General features: G+C 41.3%; 1 protein-coding gene across 7 annotated transcripts in view; it reads right to left on the bottom strand.

The window, feature by feature from the left end:
* col12a1b (collagen, type XII, alpha 1b) overlaps positions 1-24,776 on the bottom strand; it is a 120,059-nt gene that overhangs the window by 58,745 nt on the left and 36,538 nt on the right. For all 7 annotated transcript variants that reach the window (XM_061753437.1, XM_061753433.1, XM_061753434.1 and 4 more), the window contains 11 exons: positions 22,011-22,203; positions 20,343-20,467; positions 16,020-16,169; positions 14,966-15,085; positions 13,324-13,488; positions 13,102-13,248; positions 10,016-10,158; positions 6,963-7,092; positions 5,704-5,849; positions 5,506-5,635; positions 1,470-1,606 (listed from right to left, as the gene is read on the bottom strand). In XM_061753437.1, the coding sequence (XP_061609421.1) occupies positions 1,470-1,606; positions 5,506-5,635; positions 5,704-5,849; positions 6,963-7,092; positions 10,016-10,158; positions 13,102-13,248; positions 13,324-13,488; positions 14,966-15,085; positions 16,020-16,169; positions 20,343-20,467; positions 22,011-22,203 (1,586 nt within the window). The remainder of the gene's footprint in view (positions 1-1,469; positions 1,607-5,505; positions 5,636-5,703; positions 5,850-6,962; positions 7,093-10,015; positions 10,159-13,101; positions 13,249-13,323; positions 13,489-14,965; positions 15,086-16,019; positions 16,170-20,342; positions 20,468-22,010; positions 22,204-24,776) is intronic.

The raw sequence follows: 24,776 nt of genomic DNA, 5'->3' as shown, positions 1-24,776 counted from the left end.
TATGGGCCTGTCGTTGTGAAGAAAGAGCTGAGACGAAAAGCTCTCAATTTAGCGGTCGATCTACGTTATGACCCTCACCTGTGTGTCGTGACCAAAAGAACAATATCACAGATACAAGCGGCCGAAATGAGTTTCCTCCACAGGGTGTCTGGGCTCTCCCGATGAAGTGGCTCGGGCATCAGGTTAGGATTCCCCCTGGACGCCTCCCCATTGAGGTGTTAAGGGCACATCCCACCGGGTGAAGGTTCTGAGGACGACCCAGGACACGCTGGAGAGACTACGTCTCACGGTTTGCCTTGAAACGCCTCGGGATCTCCCCGGAAGAGCTGGACGAAGTGGCTGGGGAGAGGGACGTCTGGGCTTCCCTGCTGCTGCCCCCACGACCCAACCCCCGGATAAGTGGAAGAAAATGGATGGGTGGATTTTCACCAATTGCGGGTGGGTATGGAACATCCCTGTAAACCTTGCAATAAACAGGGGCTCACTGTAATAATGTCAAGTTGCTAATGTCGGTTTAATAGTGGTAAAAAGGAGCACATTCCGTGTGTAACGCTTCTGGCACGAGGAATAGGATGTTCTCACATGAGCTGGAGTATAATTTACATAAAGTTGAAACTGCATTGGACGCACGAAACACAGAGCTCTTTCCATTCCGCCTGGAGGCCGAGCCCTCTGAGCGGCAGCAGACGGCAAAAGTTGGCCTTGGTTCGGTGTGGGCGGACGCGGCGGCAGTGAGCGGGAGAGCGGGAGGCTTCAGGGGTAATCCCCAAGAAAACCAGACCTGATCGGCGCTGCTTTGTGTCATCCGTCAGGACTCGATGGAAAAGTCTGGCCGGCCGGCGTGCTGTGTGATTCATTGCAGACGCTTTGTCCCCCCCATGGGGGAGGAGGAATAATGAGGACAAAGTGGCAGTGGGATAACGGCAGGAGGGAGGCTCAAGAGGATGGAGAGGTCCTCCCGGCGGCCTCTTGCATCGCGCACGCTTCTCCGCTCTCAATCGGACGCAATCGCCCGCCTTCCTTCCTAACAACTTTAACAACTACCTCGTCCATGGAAGAACCAAGTCACTTACTTACTCCGACCCACCACTCATCCACTAAATACTCCCAATTACTAAATACTCTCTTTCAAGTACCACGTAAGCAGAATCTCAAGTAAACACATACCCTCAAATATTCGAATACTAAATACTCTCTCTTAGGTATTAAAAACTCACTCTTAAGCAGCTACTTAATATTACCTCTTAAATACTTTCTCTCTCTCTAAAAGTCTCTCAAGCCCTAAATACTCTCTCAAGCACTCAATGCTCACTCTCTCTCGCATTCAAGTACTAAATGCTCCTTCAAGTATTACTTTCTCTCAAGTAATGAACACTCCCTCTTTGATATACTACATAATCTCTCTCTTGTTAGTTTTGTGAAGTAGTCAATTGTCTTTTTGAATGACAGTGAGGAAGCGCTGCTCTCACCTCTTTGGCGTCGGTGCCCTCGGGCTTGTAAGTGATGATGTACTTGCGCACCAGGCCGGGAGCCGCGTCCCAGTTTAGCTTCATGCTGCTGTGAGTAACGCTGCTGATCCTCAGGGCGCCGGCAGGGGGCATGGGCACTAGGGGGCGACACCGAGGGACCACATGTCACAACGCACTCAACGGTTTAGGAGATAACGCAATACATATAACGGCGTTACATCATGAGGATGCATGAAAAAGCTAACCGTATTCCGCTACAGCTACAGAAAAAAAAACATCATCAGTCTACAGGTCAATTTAGTAAAAATTGGGGTTGCTTCGCAAGATTACAATTTAAATGCACGTTGTTACAATTTTTATATATATATACTTTTTTTTCATTTATTTCACACACACCACTGTGACTAAGAGACTTCCGGCACTGCAAGTTGATAGCTAGTGCAAATTTCTTTAAACTCTAGGTGAATTTCGCCATTATTTTGCATATCAAGCACAAAAGGGGAACAACACCCCCGTACAGTGCAGCTTGTGCCTTCTGGCTGTGAAATTGCTCTCATCCTCCCTTAGATCGAGAGATCAATGTTGTCCCTATATCCAAGAGAACGCTTTGAGGGGACCACGCTTTCTCAGTCGCTTCCTTGAAGTTAAGTTGTGAAAGGAGCTGCCCCTGTACCTTAAGACAGGCTGGTTTGTTTCCTGTTTTTCCTCTTAAAATGCAGTTTTCCTCTTTTATCTCAGGCTGAGAAGTGGATTTTAATCCTTATCTACATTTTATTGTTTCTTTACTATTTTTTTAAATTGTCTTTACTTTACTACATTAGCTTTATATCGGTCTTGCAGTATATCTGTGTTATTTTATCTATCTACATGTATTGTTCTTTGCTGTGTTTGTGTCTTTGTTTAGTTTATGCTGTGTTAAACACTTCGGTCAACTGTGTTGTTTTTACAGCACTCTATAAATAAAACTAGATTGCATTGCATCATCCAAGGATTCAACTCTTATTAAAATAAACATTTACAAATAAGACCGCTAAAATTAACTTTAGGTGGCTAACGAAACTGCTAATACTGCTACAACCTCTGAAAAATGTTTGGAGACTGTGTGGTGAAGCGGATCAGCAGGGTTGGATGGGATATGTTTTGTTAAACAGTAACTGGTTTGTGGGTAATTAAAGACGCTGTGGTCCATATTACCCCAGTATTGTTCTTTTATTGGTGAGGTAGCTTTAAGATATTCATCCATTACATGACTAACTTCAAGTACTGTATTAATATTTTGTTTCTTTTGTCTTTATGAGTAATAAAGCGCTATATAAGTGCAGTCCATTTACCGTTTACATTTGGTATGTCAAGTGACATTCCTTGAATATGACTAGGAAGGAAGTGTATGGGAATCCATTTTGAAAGTAAACCTCCCAGTCTGAACTGTGGTGCTGCCCGTGACAGCATAAACATCATCTGGACTTGATTCCAAACTCAATAGCAGAGGTGGTCCAGTCACATACAGATGCGCTCAGAAGTTTACATACCCTGGCAGACTTTGTTACATGTGTAATATTCTTTAGAGGAATTGTTTTCTATTTTTTTTTGCAGAGAAGCCTGAATTGCAGCTGAATAATCATGATTAAAAAATTTCCAGCAGTTGTGACTGACGTCTTTGTCAGAAGATGGGTACCAGAGAAATTGATTTTCTTGTGTGTATGTGTGTGTTGGGAGGGGGAGGGGGGGGGGGTGCTTTTGGCTGAATGTTTTTGTGTAATATCACCAATAGAAAATCTGGTCTAAAAACGCCTTCAAATTAGAGTTTCTTCTGCTATTCTGGGAAGCCCTTTTTCGATTGGCGGAGACGTTTCAGTTAAAAACCAATATAACTGTATACGGGCCGAAATTGGAGCGGTTCTCCAGTGGAAGCGACAAAAATACTGTGACGTTGCAACTCGTGCCACTTGCCCTAAAAAAATGTACTTAAATTGCGCAAAGGGACTATTATTCGTGGGAAGAGCAGTGTAGGCAGTAGAATAGGTCATGAACTTGAGTCATCATGTTTTTTCCGGAATTTATTTGTGAGGGAGGATTTTTGATGCCTTTGAAGTGCTCATTTCATGTTCTCTTCAGACAGATGGAGGCCTGGTTGTCAATTTCTGATCTAATTCATCCCACGGGCGTTCTGTCGTGTTGAGATCAGGACTCTATTAAGGCCAGTCAAGAACACCCACACCAAATGCTTTCATCCTTGCTTTGTGCATTGATGCACAGTCATGTTGGAACAAGAAGGACTGTTTCCACAAAGTTGGAGTATGGAATTGTCTAAAATATTGGCTGCCCCTAAGTTCCAGTGAAAGGAATTCTGAATGCTTCAGCATACCAAGAGATTCTGGAAAATTCCATGCTCCCAACTTCGTGTGGACACTTTTGAGGATAGCCCCTTCCTGTTCTAACAGTGGACAAAGCAAGGTCCATAAAGAGTTTGATGTGGATGAACTTGACTGATCTGCACAGAGTCCTGATCTCAAGCCAATAGAACACCTTTGGGAAAAATCAAAGCGGGATGCAGGCCTTCTCGTCTAACATCAGCGTGTGACCTCTCGAAGATTGGTCAAATATTCCCATGAACACACTCCAAAACCCTGTGGAAAGCCTTCCCAGAAGAGTTCAAGCTGTTATAGCTGCAAAGGGTGGACCGATGTCACATGTCACTGAAGTTCACATGCCAGTCAAGGCTCATGAGCGAATACTTTCAGCAAAATAGTCTATGTTGAGACAGCACATAACTGTATGACTTGACTTAAAAAAGAATAATAATTTAGTGTGGACTCTACTTGATTTGCTTGCTTAACTGTTAAACCTTTACTGTTAAGACTTGAGACCTCCTTGTGACTTGCAAATGAAGAGTTCAAACACAAAAATCATCCAGCGCCAGTTACACAAAAATAGAGCCACACCTACTTATTTTCTTGGAGTTGTCTGTTAAATTACATCAAAGACCTCTTTGAAAGACCTTTTCAATAAAGAAAGATGTTTTTCCAAATTAGCCTCTTAATTGCTTAATAAATATTAATTTAGAATGGCCCCCCAAAAAATTATTTTACTCAATTCACCAAAAACTGAAAGATTTCACATTTAAACTCTTCAGGCCCGACCGATTAATCGGCTGGCCGATTTAATCCGCCAATATTAGTCCTTTTCAAATCAAATAGATTTTTTTTTTAACCCGGTCCTCAGAACTGTGAGGCAGATGTGCTAACCAGTCGTCCACCGTGCCACCTAACACTTTACAACATAAGACAAAGATAATGACATTCAAACAAATCTATAAAAAAATCGTCAAACATCAGGAAGCCGATTTTTCTCTCTGTTGTAAAGTTAAACAAATAAAGGACAAAGTATTGTAAAACAGCCAAATATTCTACCTGTAATTTATACTGTATCTTTACTGTTCTAAGCAGCTACAAATTGATTATTTTATTCATTATATGTTTTTTAAATTAACCAGTCAATTAAAGGTCCCATATTTTGGCTATTGAGACCTCCACAGAGTGACTCTCTAACATGGACTTTATATAAAAGTGTCCATTTCATTTCAAAAAAACAGAAAAGGGCCTTCTGACAGCCACTTCTGTTTGATAGACTTTTGTATCCGCTTTGTCCATATTTGGCTAAGACCGCCCCCTTTCCTCTGATTGGTTGCCTCCGTGTAGAAGACCCACTTGTGCGAGCACACGTGTTTGTTATGCTGACAACGCTGGCTGAGGAGCGGAGAGGTAAGTAGAGAGCTTTACTAGTGACATACACAAGCTCGAGAAATTCGAGTGACCTGACTTCAGGCCTCTCAGAAGAAAAACGATTTTAATTCATATTTCATGTTTACTAAGCCACCATAGAGCCAATATCACATCCCAAATACTAGAAAAAGTTGGTTTGGTAAAATATGGCACTTTTAAAACCCATATCAGTCGGGCCCTACTTCAAATACAGTTTGTGACTTCCTCCCACCTGTGAGAAAAAGATCGACAAAGAGCCGAGTGAGTGTACGTACGCGTGACTCCGCTGCGCTTCAGTAGATCACTAACTGCTTCGCCGTGCTGCGCCAAAACGGAGACGGAATATGCCGTGTTGGGGAGCAGCTGCGTCAGCTGAATGTCGCCCACGTCAGCTCGTACTCGCACCTGCGGCCATACGGGCAGGAAGCCGGTTCAGAGCCACGTGTGCCACATCTTGGCGGACATCGTATTACCTCTTTGTCCAGCTGAGGCTCAGTGCCGTTGATGGATTGGTAGAGCACGATGTAGCCGCTGGCTCCGCCCACCGGCTGCCAGCGAACCCTCATGGTGCTCATGGTCTCGTCGTAAACATTCATGGACGTGACGGCCGGCAGTGGCACTAAAACGAATAGCAAAGACTGAATTGACCAAATTTGGACATTGCTATTGTTTAATGATGAATCAAAACCAAATAAACACCAATGAAGCAATATCACACGAGAGGAAGTGATGTACTTACCAACCTTTTTGAAAGTGAGAGCTAATTCTTGGCTACTGATTAATGCAAACGAAGGGCTATTCGGTTGATATACACTTGTGAGGTTGCTTCAGGTTCCATTACATGTCAGTTATAGCTTTTTCATACTAGGGCTGCAAATAACGATTATTTATGTAATAGAGTAAAGTGACTATTATTTTTTCCATAAATTGATTATGATTCAGTTACTGAAAAATGTTGATCATTGTTTTCCAAAGTAAAATCATGTTTCAAATGTCTCATTTTGATTAAAAGCAAAGGTAATCGGTCTGCTTTCATGGAGGACTACGGAAATCAGAATATTTACTGTTGAGAGGTTACGTTTAAAAATGTCTCAAAAACAATTAATCGCTTATCAAAATAGTTGTCAATTAATTTGATAATCAATCAGTTGCCAATTAATGGATTCATTGTTTGCATCTCTACATGAAGGCCTTGTACCAAATGAATTTAACAAAGCTACATTTAGCTAGGTTAAAGTTGATTAAGCTTGCTGTTGATGCCTCATTTTACTGTATATCGAAGAGAGTTCCTGTATTTTTAGTTTGTATTTTAGTATGAAAGTACATGAAAAAAAACAAAAAAAACAATAAAAGTTTGTTTGAGCCAGTGCAGGCACATGATCAGAATGGTAACACTTGTGCCTCAGTTTCAGCCAGGAAAAATCCTGGACTCATAAAAGCACTTTACGCAACTTTACATGAAAATCAGCTTTAAGCTCCCAGTTACCCAATACGTGCCGACAGCATTGCATCATGAGATAGGGTTTATGTGACAGTCGTCCGCTTCAGATCAGACACTAGATTGATGTCGTAAGCACAGGAATGTTTGGCAGATGAGCATAGGAAGATCAAGTAAATAGCAGCAGCGAAATATAAGTCGTTGTTAAAGCTTCAACGCTTCTCTTAAAAGCTCGCCTTACAGCGCAGGAAAGTGGAACCTGAGTGCAAACAAAGAGGGAGGATAAATTCTTACAGGTGGTCTCGCGGCCCACCAGGGGCTCGCTGCTGTCTTCTCCAAGCAGCGAGTAGACGCTCAGCATGTATTCCGTCAGCGGGCTCAGACCTTCCAGGACTGCAGATGTCGTTGAGCCGTCCAGCAGCATCTACCAGCACAAAGCAGACACAGCATTCCCTTACTCTTCTCGCATAGCTTTACTTAAGTACACACAAGCCCCAAAACTCAATCATTTTTTTTCCACTGCAGTGTGTCGGTTAATATGCGGTGCTCAATTGTTTGGTGTGCGGCGAAGAGTCGCCAACAATGTTTTTTCGCGATGGTCCGCTTGTGTCGTTTGGCCATTTCACTCAGTGTGGCAGGTTTAAGGTCTATTTTTTCCAGTTGCAATCATCAACTAATTTAGCATTTTTTGTCCCAGAGTTCCGAAAATTTGCAAAGTTAGGATAACAACTTAAAAGTCAAGCCTGGGCTAGCTCGCTCTTAAACAACAACACGCAACATAAAATGTGATTTTTCTTCTTCTCAGTGCAAGCATAGTGAAAGTTAATAAAAGAGGGAAACTAGCATGTGTGTAGAGAAGGTTTTTTTTCCCATTGTGCCAAGTTTTCAAAACCGGTCTTGCTTCGCATTGACACTAAAAAATTATTTTTACGTGTTAAAAAATGTCGTTGTTAAAGTGCTCTATAAATAAAGTTGAGTTGAGTTTACTTTTTACTTTTGTACTAACATACATAACATAAATTTCAGTGTCTGTACTTTTGTGGTTCTCTCAGTACTTCTACTCGTTTTTTTTTTTTTTTTACATAAGTATCTACACTTCTACTTTAAAACAGAATGTGAGTACTTTTGCCACCTCTGGTGACCGGCATCTGTTTCTTCTCCAAATAAGAACTTTCTGCCTCGCAACATTTGACACCTGACCCCGCAGAGAGGAAATGATCATACTATCAAAACATCTGCGTCATGTCCCGCCTTTGTCTGCTGATTAGTTTACACAAATAAACACGCTCGCAACTGTCAACAATCAGGGCGCACAAAGAATGACTCGCTTTCGTGTGTTTATGCATATTTTTGCATTTGTTATCTCAGGGGTGGGCAAAAGGTCCTGTAATATTTGTTGCACTCATTTAGTAGTAGTAGTGGAAAAACTCTGTTACCACTGTTCATTTCAAGCTTTTATTTTATTTAAAAACTGTTAAATAATTACAATTTAATTAATTATAAATAATGCCAGTGGAGAATGGCTTATAATTAATAATAAAATGAACTATTTTGTATCCATATTTTACATTTTTTTTTATTGAGCTGGCCTAACCATCTATTCTTAAAATCAGGGAAAAAACAATTTGCCCACCACTGTTTTATCATACGTGACATTAAATCTCACTACTTTAAAATAATGAAGTCATGCTCGAATGCTACATGGATCGCTAAAAGCAAAACATGGAAAAAGACTTAACTATAAACGTTTTTATTGCATCGATATACAGTATGAAGGAGAGAGCATTCCAGCAGCCCTGAATTGGATGCATCTTGTGAACGTAATGCAGTAATAATTCATAATAATACATCTCGTCAGCGCACTTGAATCCTGCCGCTGTCGCTGCCATTTGGAAATAAACGCTGCCGTGGCTGCTTGTAAATCAGTGCAGATAAGTTCACAAAAAGTAGGCGGCATGTAAGTCAAGTGCTTTGGGTGTCAACGTAAACACACGTTGAGAGCAGTGATGTACGTAAGTGGAACCAGAGGAAACTCTGCTTGATTATCGTAAGCAATGAAAGCGCAGAAAACAGAGAAAAGCACACCAGCTCTCTGTCGGACGGGAGGTCAAGTGCAAATCACAGACCACGTAGAACAAAACTATCAAGTGCTGTCTAGGTTCAAAATAACATTTACCTCTCACGTGCACCAAAAGAACTCAAGGTTTGAGATGGCTTCCGCTTTCAGTTTTGAGCTTCCTCTCACACAGACACATTTTTTGACTCTCACTAAGACAGAAAAAAGTCTTACTTGGACAAAAAAAAAAAAAGGTATGTGAGAAAAGTTTGTGTGCGCGCGTGTGTGCGTGCACATGTGAGAGAGGTAAATCTTATATTTGGCCTGTGCGGCTGTACAACTAAAAGACAACGTACTGTTAATAGATTTTATTAGTACCAAAATGCACAGGTCCTCCATCAAAAATACACTAAAGCCACCACACATCGAGCGAAACAGCCAAACGCAACTCAAGTGGGCCAACTAAAAAGAAAATTTAAAAAAAAGAAGAGAACTGGCGACTCTTCGCTGCACACCAAGAGATGGAGCAAAAAACTCAAATAATTCTTAATTCAAAAATTATTTTCAAAATATTCAGAAAAATTATGAATTCATTTCAAGAAATCTCAAACAATTCTCAATATTTCTCAATTAATTCACACTTTTTTTAATATCCTGAAAAGTCTCAATTTGTTCTTAATTCTTAAATTGCCAATTCATTCTCAAAACTTTCTCAAACAACTCTCAAATAATTCGAAAACATTTTATAAATAATTCTCAGAAGATTCTCCAATATATCCCAAATAATTCTCAAATAATTCCCATATATTGCTGGTGCCAGCCCAAAACCTGCAATGTCCAAATTTGGTCAATTTCATATTTATTTATTTTTTAAACATCTATACTATTTCTCAGTCTCCACAAATTATTGACCCATACAAAGGTTTAAAAATGGCTTGCTTTTTTTGATGCAGCAATGTTAATGGCTCAACAAACGTGCCATTTTTGGGGGGGTTCCTGAAAAGTGATGGTTTTGGAGATGCGAGGTGCCGGCGAGGTGTCTGCCTGATGCCAGCGACATACAAAAAAGGTATGTGATACAAGTTTTTTTTATTATATAAAACAGTTAACAGTATGCGAGAGTGACATTTAGATAACGTTACTGCAACGTCCTTACTTGGTCATGCTAAAAGTATGCAGGAAAATTTACACAAAATTATGTAATAATAATAATAATAATAATAATCATGTGTGGGAGGGTTTGTGGAATCTTACTGATAGATTGAGGAAAAATCTAGTGATCGCTGCGTACCTCCTGGGCGGGTTCTCCGTCCGCCTTGACGTAGACGAGGCGGAACCTCTCCACGGGTGTCTCGGGCGCGGTCCAGGTGGCGCGGAAGGAGCGGTGGGTCACCTCGGAGGTCACCAGATTGGTGGGCGCCCCGAGCTCTTCGGCTGCGGGAGGACGAGCACACCAGCGTGAGCGGGACACGACTCGTCCAACCGTCCACAAATCTGACAGTGACGCCCTGTATTTGGCCGCCTCGACACTGTAAATCACTTTTTTATATATTTTCTCTTAAAAGTGATTTACTCTTCTTGCAAGATGGAATGTTCCACTCAGAGAGCTTGATTCTGCTTTTACAGCTATACGGCCATTTTTCGACAAGTTGTCGTTGTCGTTGTTGTCAGGGGTGGCGAGTAACCAAGTACATATACTTTACAGTACTTAAGAAGTTTTTTTTCTGGTATCTTTACTTATTTTTTTAATTCTGACTTTTTTCTTAGACTCACTACATTTGAAAGCTGATATCTGTACTTTGAAGAAGTGCAGCAATTAATTGATTAATCAAAAACTAATCAATTATCAAATTAAACAACTTTTTTTTGATGATCGATTAATCATTTTGAGATCTTGTTTAACTTAAAATTGTCCAAATCCTCTGAATTTCAGCCTCTCAGCAGTAACTCTGCGATTTCTGAAGGCAGACTGATTGTGTTTAATCCAAATAAGACTACCGGAGACAAATTCCTTGTGTGTTTTGGACATACTTGGCAAATAAAGATGATTCTGATTCTGATTCTGATTCTGATTTGCAAACATCTACTCTTACTTTGGGGAAAAAAATATCAACATTTTTGCAGATTTTCTGACAGATGTTACGGACCAAACCAGTAACTGAATCATCATCACTTTATGTTTGTGCATTTACTGCACTGTCAATATGAAATAATGTCCTGTTTTTTAATAATAGGAGGGAAATAGTTTTTTAATCTCAGTCACGCATTAATCAAAAAAATAATTGACAGATTAATCAATTATCAAAATAATGGTTAGTTGTAGCTCTAGGACATTGTACTTCTTATTTTGTCAAAAAAAAAAAGCTTGTTATTTTTTTCAGCCTTCACAAATGACGAGGCAACGTAAAAAAAAGACAGAAATACAGAGAGGGAATGGAAAAAAAAAGGGACAGCAAAGATATGGAGGAACATGAATCAGGCAGTATTAATGACAATCACGTTCCAGATCCGGAGAAGCGAGATAATTTTTTTATTGGTGGCAAATATGTTGTGTCTTGCACCAGCCTAAAATCCACCATTTTCTGGCATTCAAAAATTCTAATCTGAACAGATATGTCAAAAGTACAGGTGTTCTGTTCTTAAGTTAAAAACACTGATAAAAACAACTGCAGTAAAAGTAGACGTACTGATGCCACTCCCTTACTTAAGGGTACAAAAGTACACACTTATAAAAGTACTTGAGTAAAAAAGTCAAATGCAAATTCTTCAGCCCAGTGAGATTTTTGTCTCTCTCCAGATGATTGGCATGGTCTCTCTACATCGTGTCGATGGTCACCTTCGAAGGTTTAAAAAGTAGCAAGCTTCTTTTTAAAATTTAAGGAGTATAAATTACAAACATTTGTCCTTAAAAAGTAATGAGTAAAAGTAAAAAGTATATAAAAATAATCAAGTTAATTAGAGATATCTGAAAAATCGACTTAAGTACCTGTACTTTGTTACTTCCCTTCTCTGTTTCAGTTAGCGTGAGCTAATTTAGCATTTTTTATGTTTTGCTCATGCACGACCGATTGTCAGCTCAATCCTGATTATCCAATCAGAATTTAGCCTGCAGCGAACATGTGACCAGTGTAGTTTTCTTCTCCGTACAAGTACTATGAACGCTAATAAAACAGGACAACAATTTTTTTTGTTGTCAAGTTCATGTGATTCTCAATGAAGCAAAGAGAAATAAACTGAATTGACGAAGTACTGAGAGTTGGCCCCTCTGGTGTCTTTAAAAGTGGCAATAAAATTGTGAAAAGAATGTGACGTTGTCAGTGTTTTGAAGATTCCAGAAAAGCCAAACTTTGTGAAGTTTCCACCTGTGCTCCAGACCAGTAATTACTGAGGGGTGTAAATCAGACTGAATTCAGAGAACAGCCCGGAATGACAGCGACCAGGTCACAGCTGCTTGTTTTTCTTTTCTTTCCAAAAGTACCCAAAAATAAAAATGATACATTCAGAATGTCTGAGTCGATTTTCTGTCATCCAGGTCATGTTAATCTACAAAGTTTTAATATCCCTTCTTTTTGAGATACAAATTATCCTTAGAGGATTGACGGCTAGATTTTTCATGATATCTCACACCATGGGAAGAGTGGCCACAAGGGAGCCATTTTGCCACCATGCAGATGCAAAATGCTCATTCACTAGCCACGAAAGGTGGTGATGTACGGGTCAGCTTCGACTAATCGATGATGCCATTGATATTTTTTTTTCAAAGGCACAAACACAAAGTCACTCACTCGCTCTCCCCGCCGTTCTCGGTTGCACAGGCCCCACCCCCCAACCAGTTTATCCAATAGCATTTGGACACTTGCACATTCAATCACATTCAGATAACTGCACTGCCTCACAGACAGTCAGAACTTTTTAAACTAACACCGATTCACGTAATAGTAATATATCTTTTTTTAATGACAGGATGAGAGAATGCTTTGCAATAATGTCTTGTAGCAAACCTGCCATTGGGTTACGCAGTTTTATAAGACCCGAGAGTCTGTGAGACCATGAACGAGACTCTGATTTGTAATTGGATGAGTAAGAAAGGGGGTGGGGCAAGTGGAAGGAGGAAGCAGATACGGGAGGGCGTTTGGTGAATTTACTGAAGGCTGACATAAGGAGTTAAGGCTGCTCGTTGGCTAGCGTGAGCCTTTTGAGATGGGTGTCTATTTATTAAATTTGAGGATATACCTGGACTAGTGACCACGCCCATGGGACATTATGAGGGAGACTTTGCAACAAAAATTTAGAAGTGAAGAAGCCTCGAGTTGCCTTCACTCAACCTTAGGAATGGACTAAAGAAAAGAAAGTCAATATTTTTTGTCATTTCCCCACCTGTGCCCTTGACACTGTTGCACAGGTTGACGGTTAGATCGTCGACGATATCCAGCAGGAACTGGAAGTCATTGACGTTGTACATATGAATCTCGTCAGGGTCGGAGGCGATGGAGCGCAACTCATTCTCGTCTGCGTTCTTCACACCTAGAAAATTTAATGTTTGTTTACTTTATGCTTGCTTTTTGAGGAGAAAAAAAAAAACACACACGGAGAACTGACCGATGGCATAAAGCTCAACGCGGTTGTCTCTCAGGTTCTGCGAGTTGGTGACAATTTCATCCTGAGACTTTCCATCGGTGATCAGGATGCCGATCTTACGCGCCTCTTCACGCATTCCCACATCGGGTTTAAAGTTGTTCTGCAGAATGTAGTTCAGGGCCATTCCTGCAACACGCCAACATGGATTCTGTTACTGTAGCTGTCAATCACTAGGAATCTCCGAGCACAGGGCTGTTAAACTCATTCCTGGATGCTTTCCCTCAGATGGGCTGTTATGACTTCCAAACTATAGACTGTATTAGATGTACATTTACACAATACCTTGATGGATACTCAGACTCAGTAGTCTTGTTTAATACCCCCTAAGTAGTAAATACTATATCGTTATTAAATAATTTCCTCTCGTACTAAATACACTGTTAAGCCCTAAATACTCTCTCAAACACTACATACTCACTCTCTCTCTCTCTCTCTCTCTCTCTCTCTCTCTCTCACTCAAGTACCTTCAAGTACGAAATACGCATGTTCTAACGAAAAGACATTGAAACTTTTGTTAATGATTTAAACATCCCTCAATTTAATGCAGAAACCCCAAATAACCTAGTTGCCCAATTAACCATCACAGAATTACATACAGTAGAGCAATAAAAAAAAAATCCAAATAGAGAAGCTTCCAGGTCCAGACGGCTACCCTGCTGAATCCATTAAACATTTCTGGTCGATACTAGTGTTTCTATTTCTCAGAACAGTGAAAGAGATTAAAGATAACGGTCAAATTAGAAGCCATATGAACCCAGCTGCAGTCAAACTACTACTCCAACCAGTCAAAGTCCCAGTTCTAACAGCTAGTTACTGCCCCTTTTACTGATTAACACAGGCATCAAGACTATCTCCAAGGTGCTTGCTGCTAGACGAGAAAAGGTTCACCTGTCGATACTCCACTATGACCAAACAGGTTTCATTAAAGGTATAAGATCTACAAATAATGTCAAACGACAAAGAAATTTAATAAAGAAATTTGATAAGCATGTAGCAGCACAACAATCTCAAAACAATTGTCATGTCACTCTCTCTACTTTCTCTAATAGTAAATATACTATCTCTCAATTAGTAAATACTCAAGTAGTAAGTACTCACTCTTAGGTATCAAATACTCTCTCAAGCCCTAATTACTCTCTTAAGTAGTAAATACTCTCTCAAGCCATAAATACTATCTCTCACTCAAGTACTGAATACTCCCTCAAGCAGTACTTACTCACTCTTCTTTAGTACTAAATACTCACTCTAATACTAAAGATCAACAAGTGAGATGCACAAATGTGCACACCTTCTTATACCTGAGGATGTGGCTGAGTTTAGAATGAAACAATCACATTCAAACTGTGAACAGTTTAAATGTAAACAGTGTTAAATTGGAGTCATCACACACCTGCGATCATTTAAAGCGCTTCTGATTAGCCCCAAATAAAGTTAAGATGTTCTAGTCCGCTTTTTCCAACATTTCTTAGCAGTTCATACATTCATTGAACTTTTCCTTTTAAGAACAGGGAAAAATGCAAACTCTAAATAGAAAAGTTTCAGCTCAGACTCAAACCCAGAACCTCAGAACTGTGAGACAGATGTGCTAACCACTGTCAGTCACCTGTCATGGTGTTTCCTCCTTTGTACGGCAGGTTGGTGATGGCATCCAGCAGGGAGGCTTTGGTGGCATGGGCGTTGAGGTGCCACTCGGTCTTGGGGTCGCCGCTGTACTGAGCCAGACCTGTGCGGAACACAGCAGCCAATTAGTGAGCAGCACTGTCTTCTGGACATTTCATAATGATTTTATTTTCATCGCATGTTAAAGATTGGGAATTACCAATCTGGACGCCTAAATTAAAGATATTTAAAAATCACTACCTCTTCCTTCCACATTTCATGACCCATTCAAACCTTTTCAACTTCAAACAGTTAAACTCATTTAGGAACTTATTGGGAACTGTTCCCATTCCCAAAATTCCCACATTTTGCAATAAAATTCTCAAATTAAGAGATATTTTAAACATTTGCCCCCTCCTACCACATTTCTTGACCCATTCTTACCTTTCCAATTTGAAACTCTTCACCTCATTCAAGATACATACTGAATGATATATAACATTCCCAAATCTCATTTTTGGAATGCATTTCCAAAATTAAGAGATACAGTATTTGACATAATTACCTCCTCCTTCCACATTTCTTGACCCATTCAAACCATTTCAATCTCAAAATATTCCGTTTACTGAAGACATTTTGGTAACTACTCCTCACATTCCCTAATGTCTCAGAGCTAAACAATAAAAATCCTACATTTTTTTTGTACATCATTAATACTTCCTTCCACATTTCTTGACCCATTCAAATCATTCCGACTCCAAACTGTTAGCTCATTCAGGACATGTACAGAACTAATTATAACATTCGCAGAACTCCCTAATTTTCTCGGTAAAATTCTACAATTAAGACGGATTTTACACATTTACCTCCTCATTCCACATTTCTCGACTGAGTCAAATCATTCCAACTTCAAGTCGCAAATTCTACATTCCAACAATTCAATTATTCCCACAGCATTTCCATTCAGCTTCAGTTTTTCAGAATTCACATGCAATTTCTAAAGAAATGTCATTTTATAGTTATTTAATTTCTATCTCGTGTTGCTAAATGGAAATTACCAATCTGGACTTTATCCGGGCCAATGTCGAAGACGGCGACCATGCGGCTGATGAAGTTGCGAATGGTTTTGAAGTTCATGCGTCCGATACTCCAGGAGCCGTCTACCAGCAGCACAATGTCAGCCTTGGCGGCGGTCCTGCACTGAATGTCTGTGGTGATGACAAGAACGAAAAAAGACACGGCTGAGCGCCTGCTTGGCAAAGCAGGCGCTCTCCAAAGTGCGACAGGACCTTTGTGTGTGGAATGTGTGCGACAAGGTGGGAAAACGAGAAGAAAACACCACAGAGACGAGACAAGGAGCACTTTATGTAACACACATCATCATTCATACTCCTAACACTTTTTTGCCGCCTTTTTGCTTTTTTCACATCCAGCGACGTTTCAGACGTTTTGCTGATCCACGCCGACTTGTCTTCCCCATTATTCCGCCATTTGGTCACTCCAAATAACCTGTTGAGCTGAGAAATGGGGGCTCCGCAGCGAGCCATTTAAAATCTGGAGAGTGCAAGTGAAGAGAAGTTAGAAGGCAGTAGATGCAAACATGTGCCGTTAGCACACCACTAATCACAGCTAACAACGTCTGGAGTTTTCTGTGGATAACGCCGGACGGTACTGGCGTCACATTGACTTAAGAGTTTAACTTGTTCCGTGACCAAGCTCATAACTCAGTTTACGCAAATATCAAATCAAGTTTCCCCAGTGAAAATAATTGAAATGTCTTCAGTCCCTTCCAGCCACGCTAAAATGCAGTGATTCCCAAAGAGCTCATCAATTGTGCTGCGGGATATAAAAGATAACCCATAAAAGATAATTTAAAGAAACAAACTGGCCTAATCCTCCCGGTGTGACAGCGCCACCACGATTTACCGAAGTTCAACTGTTCAACTGTCTACAAATAGTTTTTCTTTCGAAAACAACAAGTTAGTTTACACATTTTGCTTTCTGCTCCATAGGATTTACTCAGAAACCAGAGACAGACGCAACGGGAGGTGAACCAAACTCTTTCCAGCAAGGAAGCCAACGACAAAGCCAGCGAAAATCATTTGCCTAAATCTGACGAGCTCTTTAACTTCGTGTCCAAACCAGCGTGTCTGTACAATCCTCTGAATAAGGAGATTGACTGGGATAACCCAAGAGTTAAAACTGCCAAAGAGGAGCAAGCAGGTCGCCGTCACCAACCAGCGTTTATGCTTGCATCGCCCAGCTTCTGCCGGCTCCTTCGCTGTGGACCTCAACGCTCTGTGCCATGCTGGGTGCCATCCCTGTCACGCGGATGCCGGGGCTCGGCTGCCTGCCTCGGCATGTCCTCGAATTCCGGGTTTGTGGCGCCGCCATGGTCTCTCCATGACACACAGCTAAGCCGTCACTGGCTACGTCCTCAGAGCACGACAGACAAGAGGACCAATAACGGGCCGCGACGGGTCGGGAAGTACAGTCATGTAGCATGCAGAACTCCAGCTAACCCCTCTTAGGCCTGGTGCACACAAAGATTTTTCCATTCTTAAAAGATGTTTTATCTGCTACGGACCCCACACATACCGATAGATTAAAAAAAAATAATAAATCAGGCATCATCCTTTCCTGCACCTTCTTTCCCAAAACCAATTGACACTGATCCCGTGACCTCTCATATCTCATTGAGGTAACGTAGCAGGAGGTAGAGGGCATCTTAAAGGGGAATGAGAGGCTCTACTTGTCCCCAGGACCCTCTCCCAAAAGCCTTGCTTAAAGCAAATATCACAGCCATTACCCCAATCATCACTGCCATAATAAAAAGTTCTCTTCACAGTGCTCATGTTCCAAAAACTGCCTTTATTCACCCCCACCCAAAAAACCCTCATTAGACTCCGGGTACAGTATGTCTTCATAGGGAATGCAAGATCTCTGCTGTGGGGTGCTGCAGGGCTCAGTCCTTGGACTAGTCCTCATCACCCTCTATATGTTTCCACTGGGTCAGCTCATCAGTAAGCACAGTATCCACTACCACTGCTACACTGACAACACTCGACTGTACTTGAAAGTGGATCTCTCATCTCCCTCAAACACAACGACAGCTCTCTATGGGTGCCTGGAGGAGATGAAGGCATAGATGACATCCAACTTCCTCCAGCTAAACTGCACTAAAACCGAAGCTATCCATCTCAGTACCCCACGCCAAAATAAACATTTGTAACGCATAAAACAACAACAACAAAATATTATTATTAGCGTGTAATAACTGTATATACTGTAGTCTTAGTGTGTTGCCTTTGAAGGGAATGACCGAGTAAGCTATGTCAGCAACTCGACACGGTTCACCTGGTTCGTCTACGTGTGAGCGTCTGGCCGTGCTTTGTGGCTTACAGCAGCAATGAGTGTTCTCATTTTGTACTTGTGTCTGACTGTTTATCCCATTCAATAAACGGCTGAAAGTGCAACTGTAGGTGTCCTTGCCCACATGGCAGTGCATTACACTCTCTTAATTGCTCCTTTTTTTCACATAAGCAAATAACAGACTGAATGACGGCTAAAGCCTGGAAAAACCTTCGAGTTGGGGCACTCATAAGTCTAGGTACTGTTTCATTTGGACAGCGCACTACTCTGAGAACACCCCATCTCATCTCATCTCATCTGGGAAGCTAAGCAGTGTAAGGCCTGGTTAAAATAAATAGAGAGTTGGAGTCGGAAAGGGCATCCATCCATAAAACAAAAAAAACTACATCAAAACTTAAGAGTACTGCATTGCTATACTCTTTAACATAATACACAAACCATTGTTACATTCCTTAACATGGTTGAAACATGATTTGATGTATGAGTAAATTGAGTTACGAGTCATGGAATTAATTGAGCACGTAAGGTTGACGTGGTTTTATTTTGTTCTAACGAGCCCCATGACGCAACCATAATGACAACATGGATTGTGCAGACTGACGGTCCCACGGGAAGGCTTCCTACCTCCAACGGATTGTCCCAGACCACACGGACCCGTCAAAGCGTGCGCCGAGGAGCGCGCCGCTCTTTTCCTGGCCACGTGGGTAATAGGTCAGCCCCGCATCTGCTCCCCATTACGCCATAAATTCCCACAGGGCCTGAGAGCAGCATCCCCTCAGGGCCTGAGAGCAGCGTAACATTTTCCAAGCTGCATGTATGTTTCCCCGGGAGTAGCTGACATTCTGGATCATTAACAAAGTGTAATTGTGAGCAGGGAGGCTTTTTCAGGCGACGGCGGTGACATTTCTCTACAATCAACACGCCGAAGACACTGGAGTTCAGGAACATCCAAATATGTAACATGTGCGGTATTGGGGATGCACATCCAAGCTGCGATTCCCAAACAACCGTGTCAACGCTTGCGCACATCTGCGGAGCCGTACATCGGTGAAGGCTGACTGAAAAAAGCAGCGAGGTGAGCCAAACAGCTCTCAGTAATTAGCCGTAATCGTGATCATGTGCGCCCGGCTTCTTCTTCATGCTAATTGACTGCGACAACGCCAAGTTCAACCTTCTGGCACCAATCTGGGAGAAGTCAAGGCGAGTATGTGCCGCTGGGCAGAAACTTAACACAGTCTACAGACGCTACACTAATTAGCAACAAGTTATCTTCCAGAAGGCTGTTCGTAGCTCGTTATTTTGCCGGAAGATGCCCACTTTTACCCAGGCTATGCCACGCCTTTACTCACGAAACCGAGGCTTCCCTACACCCCATGCTCCCTTGACCCAGCTCCGCCACACCATTGTGAATTAACTGTGGCTAAGCACGTCACAAGCCTGATTACCCACAGGCCTGTTCATCCAAGACATCACTTAAATAGAACTTGTTTGACAAAACGAAGTCGGCCAAAAGATTTTTAAAAAGCTGCAACAAAATGGAACGAAAAAGAAATTCAGGAACAGACGAGAAATAAAGTAATTGATATCTATCAGTCTGAAAAGGATTACAAAGCCATTTCTAAATCTATAGGATTCCAGCGGAACACCGTGAGAGCCATTATTCTCAAATAGAGAAAACATGGAACAGTGGCGAACCTTCCCAAGAGTGGACTGAACGGGCATCTTAGGCAATGTTCGGCGCCACTGACTCGGTAATTGCCTTTCACTAGTCTCTATTCTTGTCATACACAAAGCATGAACAAAAAAAAAAACACAAAGAGCTACAGCACGAAAAAAAGAGTGTTACCAAACTGACACTGTGGAATGATATGGCGTGGATTTGGCGTTTGCAGGAGTAGTTCAAACAAAATGTATCAATCTGTTGGTATGTCTGAATATGGGTAACTCCAATGCCCGTAAGTAACGTTAATGGCTGTAATGTGAAGTGTGTGGGGGGATGCAGTGTTTACCGGAGGGACCCAATGGAGCTGGCTCGGGAGCATCAGAGAGCGTGGTCTTCTCCTCCCCCGCCAGAGGCAAACTCTCCCCTCCGTCGAACATCCCAAGCACGGCCACGGAATATTTTGTTCCAGCCCTGATATGAAACACACCAGGGATCCCCATCACATGCTCATGCCAAAAGAGTTTTTCCTGGATGCCGTATAAGCACCAACATGGAAAGCACATGTAATGTTCCAGGGAGGAGTTACGAGTGCATTTTTGGGCTAGCTTAGCACCGGCTTCTTCCCAGCCAGGTGATCGCAAGGCACTGAAAGATGCTTTCTACGCTCTCTAACTTGGTTGATTCCAATTTTGACATAGTAGACATCATTTGTGTGTGTGTAGGTGTGTGTGCGCGTGTGTGTGAGAGAGAGCAAGAGAAAGACAGCGAGAGAGACAGACAGACAGACAGACAGACAGACAGAGACAGAGAGAGAGATAGAGAGAGAGAGAGAGAGAGAGAGAGAGAGAGAGAGAGAGAGAGATAGACGGTTAGGGAGTGACGGGTATTTGCAGGCACGTTTGAAAGCCCTCCGTCTCACTCTTTGTCTATGTCTAGGAACAATCGTAGGACCATATAGGACAAGTCACACTATGTGGAAAAACAAAACAAAAATTCTGACACGCCAGAGTTTGTGTGTTACGTCAGATTGGCAATCTTTGATTTTGTCACAATTCACACGGTAACAAGGCTTGATCGGGAACTCATAACTCAAATAATCGTTAAGGACGCTTGATTGGGAACGCATAACTCAAATAATCGGGTCTAAAAATAAATCAATAATAAAATAAAAAAATAAAATCCGCCCGTGCATTTCTACACTCCAACACAGTGGAACTCATTTGTACACTCCTTAACATCCATCCATCCATTTTCTGAGCCGCTTCTCCTCACTAGGGTCGCGGGCGTGCTGGAGCCTATCCCAGCTGTCATCGGGCAGGAGGCGGGGTACACCCTGAACTGGTTGCCAGCCAATCACAGGGCACATACAAACAAACAACCATCCGCACTCACAATTAATGCATGTTTTTGGGATGTGGGAGGAAACCGGAGTGCCCGGAGAAAACCCACGCAGGCACGGGGAGAACATGCAAACTCCACATAGGCGGGGACGGGGATTGAACCCCGCACCTCAGAACTGTGAGGCTGACGCTCTAACCAGTCGGCCACCGTGCCGCCCTCCTTAACATGATAATTGTTTTATTTCCCTCATTTATAATACTATTGGATAGCATTTGTATTATGTGCTTAAACATTGTAGATACAATTTTAGACTTGATTGCCATGCTGTTGAAGGAGGTTGCTTCATTGTTTAAAATGCTTTCTAAGTTATTTGAAGTGGTCGGTACAATGTTTAAAGTGGTTGCTATGCTTTCTGGAGTGGTTGGTATGATGTTTGAAGTGGTTGCTATGATGCTTACAGTGGTTGCTATGTTATTTAAAGTGGTTGCCATGGCTTTTAACTCACGCCCTGGATGGTGTGAAGAGTATTTTTGCAGGCCATTCTCAACACGACAGCCTGGCGACCCACCTAAGATCTTCATCGTGAGTTTGTCTTCTCTACTGTTATGACTGCTTGTCTGCCATCTGAACGTTTTGCTCCATAATTGTAATGCTAACGCTACAATCCGCTCACCTGAGCTCCTCCAGAACCACAGTGTTGTCAAAGGGGCCCACGAGCAGCTCGGCCAGGTCAATATCGTTGCCTGACGGGTGGAAGGTCACCTTGTAGCCCCTAACTTCCCCAGGCGCCGGATCCCACGAGACTCTGAAACTGGACTTGGTGGGCTCCGAAGTCTGGAGGTTCCTTGGAGCCTTGTAAGGCGACACTGGAACACAAGAACCCATCCAGGATGTTATAAAGCATGTGTCCCTCATCAAGCCATGCTTTTCATCAGTGGTCAGTGAGAAAGTAGCATGTCAAGCTATTGCTAAAGTGCTAACACTAACTAATGCTTGAATTATATCGCTATATATTGCAAATTTTTAAGCGCTTGTTTTTTCAGGGGTTTTTACAGTATACAGGCAATTTCGAATTTAGGGTTGCACACCTTCCGTGGAGTACCACGTTGTGCCACAACATGCCAGGGAGCACAAAGCTCCAATGGAAGACATGCAGCATGATTAAGAGCTGATTGAGTATTGTTCAATGCTCTGTTTGTATGTGTTGCTGCTCCATTTGTGTTGTTGGAAGGTTCAGATTTACCATGACATCTATGCTGATTTCTATTAGCACGTTTATGGCGTTTTGCATTATATGTTAGCATTAAGCTAACAGACTTTTGTTAGACTAAATGATGTGTTTGTGTTGAACATTTTTGGTGTTTTAACATAAAATTTAAAACAATGTAAAGTAGCAGTTGTTTGAAGGTTAATAATTACAATAACATCTATGCAAATTTCCATAAGTCCGCCTGCAGTATTTCACATTATAAGTGGGCATTAAGCCAGCTGTTTTTTTTACTATATAGTTTGTTTTAATATTTTGTTGTTTAAATATACAAAGTTGAATTCTGTTTAGTTTTCTGTGTCAGTTCTACAGTAAAAGTGTGAACGACAAACAGCTTGAAGCAAGCACGCTTTGCATCTTACTTGGAAAACTGAGCGATAGTTCTTTTTGTTTCCTTCAAGTCATTTTAAGTTTACGATAGTCTCACATTTCTTGACAGCGTGAAAGTGAGAACAGGCCCCAAAGAATACTTTAAAAGATAATTTGTGATAAGTGCAGGTGTGTTTTACTAAGTAGAAAGCATGTGGATGCGTTTAAAGCATATGGGAGATGTAAAAGTAAGAATTTGTTTACGAGTGAGAGTGTTCTTCTTTTGGCATCCTTAAAATGATGTTATATGTCTCCCATTATCTTGACAAAGAAAATGTAGGAACAAGTAATACTGAATTAAATGAGTCACAAACATTCACAAGAGCCTTGTCAGCAGTCTTGACGTTTAATTTGAGTATACCCAGCAAGATAATTCTTCATTTTTCTCATCAACTCCACAAGAACATACTGTACACCTTCTTGCAGCCTGTGGATGCACAGCCAGCACAATTCAAGTGCATTTAGACTTTACGGGAGGGAAGGAAACCATTTAAGGAACTTGTTAATTTCCACATTCTTCAGTTAACTTTCAATGTGTAATTTAGATGTTTTAATTTATTAACAAGTGTTTTGAGCAGGCGGCCGCTACGTGAGCACACTCAATTAAGGCTAGACCACTAGTACAATAAAATTGGTCAGGTCACTGATTACGCTAACAATATGGCTACACACAGAGAGGAGATAGTTTACAAAAGCACAATTGATGTTGGCAACTTAACAATTTGGTCACGATATTAAGTTATATTCCAATACCTTTGTGACATTTTCCAAAAAGCGACAAGCAGCTTTTTTTGTTTATTTATTTATTTATGTATTTATTTATTTGTTTTGTTTTGTTCAGCTGCATGGCCATGCAGAAGGGTGGCTCTGTGTTCCTTTTGTGCTGGAACAGTTTTGCTTTTTCCCAAAAAGCGACCAGCAACTTTAATTCCCGCTAAGAAACAAACGTAATGAGCGGTATTGTTTTCATATTTTTTTGCATATGACACAAAAGGGACTAAGATAGGGTGCCCATTTTCAATGTTAGGCAATTATCAGGCATTTATCTACATGTTGGAAACCTTTGACGCAAATAAGTATGTGCTTCCAAACCACAAATATTTTGGTGATGTCCTCTTGCCTCACCTGTACAAGTTTACATGAGAAAACAGTATGAGAGAGCTGACAACAGATGTGGGCCAGCCGATCCATGCAGTTTAACAGTTAATTTTATAATGTTAAATTGTTGAATATTTTAAATAATAATTTGTTAAGGATTGTGTTTCCATCCATGTTTTGACTAAAGGGACATATTTCCAAGAGGAAACCCTTGTTTTCTTCTTTTCTTCTTGTTTTCAGTAAAGAAAAATAGCTGTTTCTATTATTTCTATGGAAGCGGATGCAACTTAATGCTTGGGGGAAAGAACAGTTTCAATGCTTGTTTGGTATCAGGAGAAATAAAGCAAATTCCAGGAGGGGGAAAAAAAAAGCAAAACTTGCTTGAATAATGTTTGCTTTTTCTATAAGCGAAAGGGGGGAAATCAATTGAAATTGAAAATTGGATTTTTGTGGAAAACAAATTGATGTTCTTTCAAGGCGAATTGCCTAGCGCTCAAAATTCATATTAGATAATTTCATCCCACAGCTCATGAATTTGTTTTGTGCCGAAAATGGTACAATATCCTGGAATCGGAAAACGTTTTTACATGTCAGTGCAATATACAGTATATACTGCATGCTATTGCTTTTTTAGTGACTATCGATTGTTCACTACTTTTCAAGGTGGATTGTGGGATACATTGAGGGCACCATATTTGGATAGTC

Source organism: Phyllopteryx taeniolatus, chromosome 18 (genome assembly GCF_024500385.1).
Source record: "Phyllopteryx taeniolatus isolate TA_2022b chromosome 18, UOR_Ptae_1.2, whole genome shotgun sequence".
NCBI lineage: Eukaryota > Metazoa > Chordata > Actinopteri > Syngnathiformes > Syngnathidae > Phyllopteryx > Phyllopteryx taeniolatus.
This window is presented reverse-complemented; position numbering and strand designations above follow the sequence as displayed.